This window comes from Tripterygium wilfordii, chromosome 4 (assembly GCF_013401445.1).
Source record: "Tripterygium wilfordii isolate XIE 37 chromosome 4, ASM1340144v1, whole genome shotgun sequence".
In the NCBI taxonomy this organism is placed as follows: domain Eukaryota; kingdom Viridiplantae; phylum Streptophyta; class Magnoliopsida; order Celastrales; family Celastraceae; genus Tripterygium; species Tripterygium wilfordii.
Genome location: NC_052235.1, coordinates 7,455,714 through 7,466,239, shown reverse-complemented (window position 1 = coordinate 7,466,239; position 10,526 = coordinate 7,455,714). Strand labels below are relative to the sequence as shown.

At 35.1% G+C, this 10,526-nt stretch overlaps 1 protein-coding gene and 1 long non-coding RNA gene across 2 annotated transcripts; one reads left to right on the top strand and one right to left on the bottom strand.

Annotated features, from left to right (window-relative positions):
- The first annotated feature begins 1,143 nt into the window (after window positions 1-1,143).
- LOC119997799 lies at window positions 1,144-2,603 on the top strand. The gene is made up of 2 exons (XM_038844990.1): window positions 1,144-1,549; window positions 2,221-2,603. Exons 1-2 carry the CDS (start codon window positions 1,147-1,149, stop codon window positions 2,232-2,234), a joined length of 417 nt encoding a protein of 138 aa, XP_038700918.1. The 5' UTR covers window positions 1,144-1,146; the 3' UTR covers window positions 2,235-2,603.
- A 3,093-nt stretch (window positions 2,604-5,696) lies between these two features.
- On the bottom strand, window positions 5,697-6,478 carry LOC119995813. The gene is made up of 2 exons (XR_005467730.1): window positions 6,444-6,478; window positions 5,697-5,977 (listed from the first exon to the last, which is right to left on the bottom strand). It is a non-coding gene; the product is annotated as an uncharacterized LOC119995813 (long non-coding RNA).
- Between the last annotated feature and the right edge of the window lie 4,048 nt (window positions 6,479-10,526).

Sequence of the window (10,526 nt, the reverse complement as noted above, 5' to 3'; positions counted from 1 at the left end):
ATTTAAACCAAAAAACTTACTTGCAATTGAAGTAACCGAACTCTTCCCCCAACTGTGTTCGGAGATATTCAAATCTTGAGATCATAGAATCTTTTTGCAGTGATTTGCGGAGACTTCGTGCCGTTCAACCTCGTTTCATCTTTGGTTCTCCGAATTTGTTCACGGATCGACTTCAGTAGTTCAGTCCTATTTGACCGTTAAGACTTCAGTCCTAGTCGGTCAATAAATATGCTAATATTAGTTTTTTGTTTTAAAATTAGTGTGGAAAGATAAAAGGAAAACACACAAGCACGCCTTTAAAGAAAATCAAATAGTAGTTTTCTTTTAATTAGTAATTACTCAATATTATCATTATTGGTGTATTTTTAATAGGTTAACTAATTAGTGAATATATGAATTATATATAAAATAATTATAATTATAGTGTCACTATGTACTAATATTAATTTATTGACTAGTGCTATTTTGCTAATGTATTAAGCTAATTGTAATATAGTTATAATATATAAATAGTTATATATTATTTAATCAATTATTTGAGTGGTAGTATTATAATGTAGTCAGTTAATCTTATAATCTATTAACTAGAACACTCTTGTGATTATTTCACTAATGCAATTTATCTAATTTAATCAAAATCCCCTACATAGTGTAACAAAGTGATCAGTGGTATTATGATGTGATTACTCAATTTTATAACAAATTGGCTAAATAAATTATTACATTGCAATTGAATCATCCAACTAATTAGTGTATTATTATTTAATCCATTAGCCTATGGTACTGTAATATAATTACAATAATTTGAGTGATAGTTTATTTGGTGAATTTATTTGGATTCAAAACTATATGAACTTCGGAGATCATGAGTTTGATTCCTACTAGGAACAATACCGTTACGACTATTGACTGGGCTCTGACCCAACTTACCCCGTCCGAGCGGAATTGGAGCCCCCAATCCCCTTTAGCAAAGCAAACAAAACATGAATTAGGGTTGATGACAAAATGGTGGTATATTTTGTAAATTTAAGAATATAAAACAAGACAAATCAAAATTCTAGGATAAAAATGAGAAAACTTGCAAATTTGAAGGATATAATCATAAATAAGTAAAAAAGAGAATCAGATGTGGTACATTTTCATTCCATGGGTAGCCTAAACTGGAGACTCTGTGTTCTCTCCATGGCAAACTCGTCCTTCCTTCTCCATTACTACAATAACCGGAGACTCTCGGCCTCGTCTCGGTCCTTCTTCTTTATACCCACAACTTTGGCTCTCTTAACCTCTCTCTTCATTCTCTTGTACATTTACACTACTTCTAATCTCTTCACCTATCACCACCAACACCATCGCCATATTCACCTAAAGCCTCCACTTGATTCCTCTTCGATCGCTCGTTCGACCCATGGAAGATCGATCCCAATTTCGGTACAAAATGGGTCTATCAATTTATACACGAATTCCCAAAAAGGAGCTCCCTTGGTGGAAGATGGGAGTGATGGAAATGTTGGGAGTCAACGATCTTCAAGGGTTCCGTTTCACTCAATTGGTATGTGAACTTTTGGTATTGGGTATTTTCTGTAGCCGCTCACTTTGCTTGTTCTTGTGATGATTTACTTGTTCTTATGATGAATTATGGCTTGGTCAATGTTGAGTTTTGTGCTAGAGGGTGTTGATGAGTTGTTGAATTTCATTGATACTTTAGGGGCTGACGAGTGTTGAAGTAAATCCCCTAAACATTTACCTGAATATTTAGTTAGAAATTACGGCTGTAGATGCCTTTTCTTGTAAGGAATTGATGCCAAAAGCCCTTAGAAACTTGAGTTTGTTGCTCATAGACGTGATGAATCTTCCATGTTGGGTAGGAATCCTTGAGTGTACCTGAGGGTCTCTAGAGGCGTGCATGGTTATTGATTAGTTGTTGACAATGTTTGATACCTTTACTGGGATTGTGGATTGTGCATTAATGGTTATCCTTGGAGTTGAACTGTGGTGAGATGTATCAATTTTGAGCCTTTCGCCTGTAAGTATTTTTCATGCTTAGCGAATTCCTTGTATTTTATAGACATATTTTAATCGGGGTTAAAGTTTAGTTGAAATGTACTCGAGGGGATCTTCTGTTGTGCTATAGTTGATATTTTCATACAATTAGTTGTTTCTCATAGCAATGGTAAATCTCTTATTGCTCTAATTCGGATTTTCTGTATTTGTTGACATTAGGGTTTCAATTGTGATTATTCTCTTCTGCCATTTGGACCTGTTGGGTGTGTGTATGGGAGCGCACTTGGCCTGGTTCTTATCATAAATCCTGGTCTAATCGTCACGGGATAAAAAGACTTCTTTGAGATCTAGGTGACGGCGTTTAAAGAGTCCGACTCCACTAGGAAACGACAAGCTTCATTTGAGGTGAAATCGACACAGAGTTGGAGAGCTATTGGTATTGCCTGAAGTTCAACAGCGGTAGAGTCAGCGCAGCCGATGCACACCTCCAATGCCAGCGTTACTGCCAATTGAAAACAAAATTAGGGAGATGGGTTTAATATACAGGACAAGCTTGTTTGCTTGGTCAATTTGGCAACCATATATAGCATGTTTCGTCCCTATCTCTCTTTCTTCTTGCTGTCATGAATTTACAGAGTTTTTGGAAGTAGCAAAAAGTTAATAGGTTTTAAGGTAATTGTAACACGCAGATTCTAGCTTAAGGTTTATTAAGATGTAATATGTGTAATTAAAGAAAGTAAGAGAGGATAGTATTGTAATTTCACTGATTAAAGTTGTGTAAAGTAGGAGTAAAAAGCACCGCCTCTCTCTTGGAAATTATCAAGGCAATAGATCTTTTTGTTATTGTGGCTAGTTTGAACGAAAAACAGAGAGGTTAGTGAACCGCAAGATACAGAGGAGGTCCTTTGGAAGGAGTTGAGGCAGTGCAAAGCAAGCAAAGAGACACTACAACTATTAAAAGGTTTGGGTTTTACCACAACTCCACCAAGATCCATAATTTGTTTAGTCGAATATAGGTTTGATTTCTGGAAAACCTAGAGGTGGGTATTGATTTATATATGTAAAGTACCAAGTGTGTTATACTAAATTAAGAACTCCATCGAGATCATCTCTTGGGTATGCTAAATCCAAATATGGAGGCAGAGCCTTTGTGTCAAGACTAGAAGTTGCACTAAGTCACTGTATCAACTTAGTAATGTGTTCAATGTGTAGTAATGTATAAATTTAAAAGTTCTTCATGTTTTGGGTTTTCAGGAGAGGAACGGTTATCAAGTAAACGCCAGGACAGAATTTAGCGGAACTAAGCGTGGTTAGCTTGTTGTGAGTGATACTTAAACTCTTATTTTTCACTGAATGGAAGTTCATGGCTATTACCTAATTTATGGTATGATTTCATATGAAATGTTTTGGCCTATGTGACATTTATATTCATGTATGGCATTTTATGACGGAGAGAGTATAGAATACAGAGGTCTTTGGGACCGCATTTACTGTGCATATAGCCTTTGGGGCGTGCAGTGAGTGTTTATGTTGTCTACGCGCGTATGACGAGATTTATGGAATGGTTATCGCTCTGGTTTCTGATCCGTCAACCCAGATGCGAGAGATTTATATAAGCTGTCCATGGCTAAATGATGTTTATTTGAAATGGTGGTACGGAAAGTTTATTAACTTGTAGTTATATTAATTGGCATTCTTACAAAGTTTATTTTAAAACAATATCTCTCATTGGGCTTGTAAGCTCACGCGTTTTCGTTTTATTTGTAAATCTACTTTCAGATACATAGTTATACAAGTTGGTTCGTCTCGTTAGAGGTCAAGGAGCACCGTTGACTGGTTGTCCACTTGAAGCCATTAGGATGTATATATTCTGTTTTACTATCTTTGAATTATAAATAGAATGGTTTGTACTAAACATAAAGAAAGGTTTGTAATTATGGATGTTATATGAATGGTTAATGCACTAAAGATATATTGATAGTAACCAAAGGCTAATGTTCAATATAGCAGGTGAGTTATGTCACTTATCAAGGAAGTTTTGCCGAGATTAGTCATTTAATATGATTTATTAAATGTATTAAGAGTAATACGGGAGGTAGGTGTTACAGTAATTCCATATAAAATAAATTGGTAAACTTAATTTTTTTAAAAAAAATTGTGTATAAAGAGTCCAAATTCAAGTGTAAATAACCGCTCCCTTTATAGAATCTAAAACATTGACACAAAGTTGAGAGGGGTAGCTGCGCACCATGGAGGGAAACAGAGAAAAAGCTACAATATTATCATATGCTTAAGTGTATTTTTTTTAGGAAAATCTGCACCAAGCTACAGCCCAGTGCAGTCCCCCTCCCTCCGCCCCTGAATGAGAGAATGAGAATCAAATACATTTTGACTTGTTTACGTGTTGGGTTTATCCCAAAATCCTTGTCAATTTCAAGCTATGTCGTTCATTCCAAATTTTCTTGTATTTGTTTCTTGTCAAGTTTCAATGCCAACCATCGTTGTGTAAATTGTTCTTGGTGTCTATCTATTTTTCTTCATTCCAATCTCAACAAAGCGCACTTCAGTGGAGTTGAGGAACCTAGAACTATTGAGGTCCCAAGATAGTTCGTTCAATTGTCTAGATAGAAGTCTTATTTACATTCGGTGCATTTCAGTTCATTAGTGTAGGAAACTATAATCCATGACACACTTGCAAATTATCATCACCTTGGGCCACTTTTTGGTGACAACAGAATCAGATGAGGTACATTCCATGAGTATCCTAAACTGGAGAGACACTGTATCCTCTCCATGGCAAACTCGTCCTTCCTTCTCCACCACTACGAAATGGGTCTGTCAATTTCTACACGAATTCCCAAAAAGGAGCTCCCTTGGTGGAAGATGGGGGTGATGGAAATGTTGGGAGTCAACGGTCTTCAAGGGTTCCGTTTCGCTCAACTAGTATGTGAATTTTTGGTATTGGGTATTTTGTGTCGCCGCTCACAGCACTCTACCTTTTCTTATGATGAAGGATGCCTTGTGAATGTTGAGTTTTGTGCTTAAGGATGTCGATGAGTTGTTGAATTTCATTGATACTTTAGAGGACTGATGATTGTTAAAGGAAATCGTGTAAACGTTTACCTGAATATTTAGATGAAAATTACGACTACAGATGCTTCTTCTTGTAAGGAATTGAGGCCAAAAGTCCTTAGAAAATTGAGTTTGTTGCTCATAGACATGTGATGAATCTTCCATGTTGGGTAGGAATCCTTGAGTGTACCTAAGGGTCTCTAGAGGCTTGCATGGTAATTGAATTCTCCTATATGGTTATTGATTAGTTGTTGAAGGTGTTTGATACTTTTACTGAGATTGTCGATTGTACCCGAATAACACCAGGCAACACAAAGATAAACCCGAATAACACTGTCCTGGGCTAAACCCGAAAACCACAAGAGTATTGGTATTGCTATGAATATACACATTATATACCAAAACTTTTCTTTCATTTTCATTTTCATTTTCAAACAGAATGAAAAAGAAGGAAAACAAACATAGCTTAGCACCTGCTGAAGTTGCCTCAACAAATGGATCATTCGATATACCAGTTGGTGCTTAACTTGTTGCCAATTCTTTACCAGCAGCACATAATATTGATCTAAACCAAAATTTTTCCGGCAAAGACAAGAAACATAAAACATCAAATGAAACAAGCATGGAGAAATTGTAGCGTTTCACAAGAGTAAGATCATCAGCAATCAAAACATTTTGAAAGTCTATCTCAGGAAAAACTGTAACTAGTTTGTACAAACATTGACTGTTGGACCCTAGAAGTTCTCCATCAGATCTGTAGACAATTGGGATCCGTTATTAACGTACATAGCTAAGTATTACCAACCCAGCGGGTTGAAATAAACGAGACAGAACATGTAATACACAATGCTTGTCAGCAGTATGCTCCAACAATTTCGATTTTTACCCAGCCAAGCCAAAAGTCCTGCATGGAAAAATGATGGGAATTTTGAGTGGTTTATTTCCATTAAGTGCAAAAGACAGACAGATACAGATGTTTCTTCAATATGGGTTCAAAAAACACTGAAAAGTGACTCAGGAAATGCTAGAACAGTACAACTTCATCAACCAAAAGTTAGTATTTGACTTGCCCTAATCAATGATTGGCAAAAACAACGAAAAGAATGTCACTCTGGTCATCTAGGAATGATCTAGGCCACATGAATTGCTTGATATAAATGCAGTATAGCATGTCTTGACATAATCCTAAGCTTAACTCCAAAAAAGCAACAAATACAAATTGCAAATCTAACTCAAATGCCGAGTTGCTGACCGATCATAAAATATATGAGCTCAGAAAAACTTCCCCTTTTTCAGAACACGCTTTCAGGAAAACCTAGACATCTCTACAAATTTCATACTTGAAAGGCTTATCTGTGTTCGTGTGTTACCTGGATACTAATACCCGCATTAGCATATTAAATAGCATGACCAGCAGAGTCTCTTGCATCACCTGCATTGCTGTTGGTGTTTCCGTCTTTAACTCGTGCTCTTTGCACAACCACAAGAGCAAAACAGAGTTCTGCGCATCTTCGGAATGACCATAATTGAACAAGATCATTTACCTTCAAGTGATTTCTCTCTGCAATTGGGTACCAGCCGCCTACTAGGACATAAGATGAGTTGGTCCTTCCTGATACCTTCTTCATATCCCATATTTTAAATTTGAGTGTGCTCTCTTGAAGATCTGGTTGAATCATTAGTACTTCTATAGCCATCAATTTCTTGCCATCACGTGTGTGAATTCTGCTCACTTCAACCTCTGTAAGAAACTCATTCTTGACTTGGTTCTGCGGAATTGAGAAACGAGTTTGAATCTCGTTTACGTCAGCCTTGAAGAGCTTCTTTTGAAGTACCAACACTATATCAGTGCCTCCCAACTCCATTATTCGCTGCCTAAATTCTTGAGGCAAATCAGGTTCAACTGTATCAGATTTCAAACTCTTATTTGTCTTGAATTTCATAACATCTTCTACACTGTCAATAGCTTCAAAACTTGTTTTCATGCCTTTCTTCTCTTCATCAATCAATAAGCTTTCATTGTCAACAACTTCAAAACTCGTTTTCATGCCTTTCTTCTCTTCATCAATCGATAAGCTTTCACTGTCAATAGCTTCAAAACTTGTTTTCATGCCTTTCTTCTCTTCATCAATCGATAAGCTTTCACTGCCAATAGCTTCAAAACTTGTTTTCATGCCTTTCTTCTCTTCATCGATCAATAAGCTTTCACTATCTATAGGCCTCTTGAGGTGCTTTTTTCTCATTGGTCTCTCATGCTTTGCCTTGTCAAATTCTGGGTATGCACTTTCCTTCCTCGAGGACTTTTCCCCAACTAGACACTCTTTCATGAGCGTATTAGGTGTTGGATCAAACCCTAAGCTCATCTTCTGCTTCTTGAAGTTCAAAACATGTTCTTCCCTTTCAACAGCTTTAAAGCTCATCTTCATGGTATTCCTCTCATCTTCATCCACCACAACCGACCTCTTGAGGAGTTTCTCCTTCTCCAATCCATTCTCTCTCTCAAATTTCTCAGTTGCAACTTCTACAACCTCTAACAAGACGTTAAAGGAACTCTGGTCTTCCTTCACCTCTCTCCCGTCAAAATCCTCCAGACTCAACATCTTCAACCTTAAAATTTTCCTTTTTCACGGCAGTCAATCAACCAAGAAAGAATGGTTCTTATTTTTCTCAAGGATATCTGAACGTAAGAAATTTTATTCACACCAGATAAAGCTGATCTGGTACGTGTCGTGTATTTGCTGTGTAATCAGAATCATAACGTATGCATTACGTCATTTGGTTCATATTTAATATCGATCGGTCATGGTAATGGGATAATGAAACAAATGTATTAGAAAATTTTAATATAGTTAGAATGGATTCGGGGGAGGTTCAGTGATAAAAAATTTACTTGCAATTGAAGTAATCAAAATCTTCCCCAATTGCATTCGAAAGATTTATTGACTTGTGTAAATCAATTAAATTTAATTATCTTATTTAATCAACTAATACAGTGGTGGTATTATAATGTAATAAACTAATATTATAATTTATTGACTTGTGTGTAATTATGATAACGAAACAAATGTATTAGAAAATTATAATATAGTTAGAATGGATCCGGGGGAGGTCTAGTGTTGAAGTAATCAAACTCATCCCCGACTACGTTCGCGTTCGTAAGAGTTATTGACTTGTGTAAATCAATCTTAACTTATTTAATAAACTAATATAATGGGGCTATTATAACGTAATAAATTAATATTATAATTTATTGACTTGTGTAATTATGATAACGAAACAAATGTATTAGAAAATTGTAATATAGTTAGAGCATCCACAGTGAGTGGTGTTTAGAGTGCTCCAAACAACATTTTATGGTAAAATGTAGTGTTAGTTGTTCACAATGAGTAACATTTGACACTACAAGACATGTAGAAATTGAACTCACACTTCATGTTTGGTGTATGTCTAAATGGATGAATAGTGATAAACACAATCAATCAAATAATGCCACATGTTGAAAAGGAAGAGAGAGATGATGGAAAGTAAGAGAGAGATGATGGAAAGGAAGAGAGACAAGAGGAAGAAAATGAATATGGAGTGTTGCCTCAAGTGTGTTCATTGTGGGTGTATTAGAATATAGCACTTGTTAAATTGATAGTTGCCCAAAAATTAAGGTATTTGGAGTATGAGCACAAGTATGGATGCTCCTAGAATGGTCTTGTGGGAGCCAATGGAGACTCTAAGCCATCAGATTAATCTGATGGTTTCAAAAAACTCATTTTTTATCCGAAATTGCAATTAAAAAAATTTAACTTTTATCTTCTTTCTTTATCTTTTTCCTCTCCTCATTCAAAAGTCAAAATCCACCGCCTCCTTCTCACAAGTTTTAGGGCTTATCCGTTTGGAGGGTTGGGGATGTTGGTTTGGGAGGGGTTGAAAAGTGTTGGGACGCGTTGGGATTTTTATATATAATCTTATAAAGAGGTTTTGTCCCAACAGTCCCGAATACCTAAAACGATCAAGGGTTGGGAGGTGTTCTTTCCAAGCCCTTAGAAATTTCCTCTCGATTAATATGCCGGCTGTGGTGTTCTTGGGTTTTAGAAATTTCCATTCAAGTTGTAGATCAAATCCCTCTGGAACTCTACAAGGACAAACTCATTCGTGGATCTGTCATCTCTACGATGGCCAAGAGGCCGTGCCGCCGTGGTGGTTGGCCTTCAGGAGGAAGACGAAGTCCTCTTTTGGCATGATTATTGTACTAACTAACTTTGTGTAAATAACATTAGTTTTCGTTTTTCATTTTTTATTGGATTTTGAAATTATGAATTAGTGTGTTTATATTTTATTTTAGCTTTCTTTGAAAATGATATTTTACTTCGCTCTGTTCTTGGACTCTATATTTTTTTTAGAGTATCATGATAATTTCTTCTTTTTAATGACTTTGTTCTAGTATCTTCTGTATTTGACCGCATATTTTGACTTTGTTTGACATATTGTAGCATATATGGTAGACAATATATGCTGATAAAAAATGATAACAAATATGATTATTGAAATATTGATAGGTGTTTCGTTGTAATTTTGCTAGTAACATGTAGCATATATGCTGTTAAAATTGCTGTGTAAATTACGTGGAAATGTATTATACATTTAAGTTGTAACAAATTGTAAATAAATAGTAAAATAAATAACAAATAATTTATAAAACTAATAAAAAATTAAAATAAATATACTACCAACAATTACTTTTCGAATAATTTTTATTTAAAGAATAATTTAAAAAATTAAATTATTAACTAATCCAAACTAAAAAGGTGGAGAAATAATGAGGGTAATAGGGTATTATAGTCACTCCAATGTAAAGTGAGAATTAAGAAGGAAAATTGTTCTAATAATTGCATAATCTCATATTTGCCTTTCTTCTTCAATAGACGTAGATCTAAGAAATTCCTAGATCTAAGACACCTACCCTCTATATCTAGGGTTGTCAATCGGTCGGTTATTTGGTATGTTCATCCCCGGACCGAAAGTTCGGTTTTTTCATTAGTGAAAACCAATGACCGATTGGTTTTCGTAACAATGAGGTTATAACTGACCATTCCACTTTGGTCGGTTTTTCGGTTAATACCTCAATTCAAAAAGAAATTTAGAATAAGTAGATCCATTAAAAAATCCGTAATCAATACCCGAATAAGATTATTGAAATCGCAACATTCTATTCAATATCCCATTCCCGTATTAATATCAAATAATTAATGGTCCAAATTGCAGAGTTATATATCTAATATATATATATATATATAATATTAATATATACTTATTATCTAAGTATATTAATATAAATCTCAAAGTTCGTGCCTGTTAAGTGATAAGTAGTAAACTAAATACTAATGACTAATCATTATATACTATATATTGTATATAAATATATATAAATTAAAAATAATGACTAATCATTATATACAATATAG

Bases quoted from the DNA above. Each gene is read 5' to 3' on its own strand.
- LOC119997799 (XM_038844990.1), top strand. From the start codon at position 1,147: ATGGGTAGCCTAAACTGGAGACTCTGTGTTCTCTCCATGGCAAACTCG.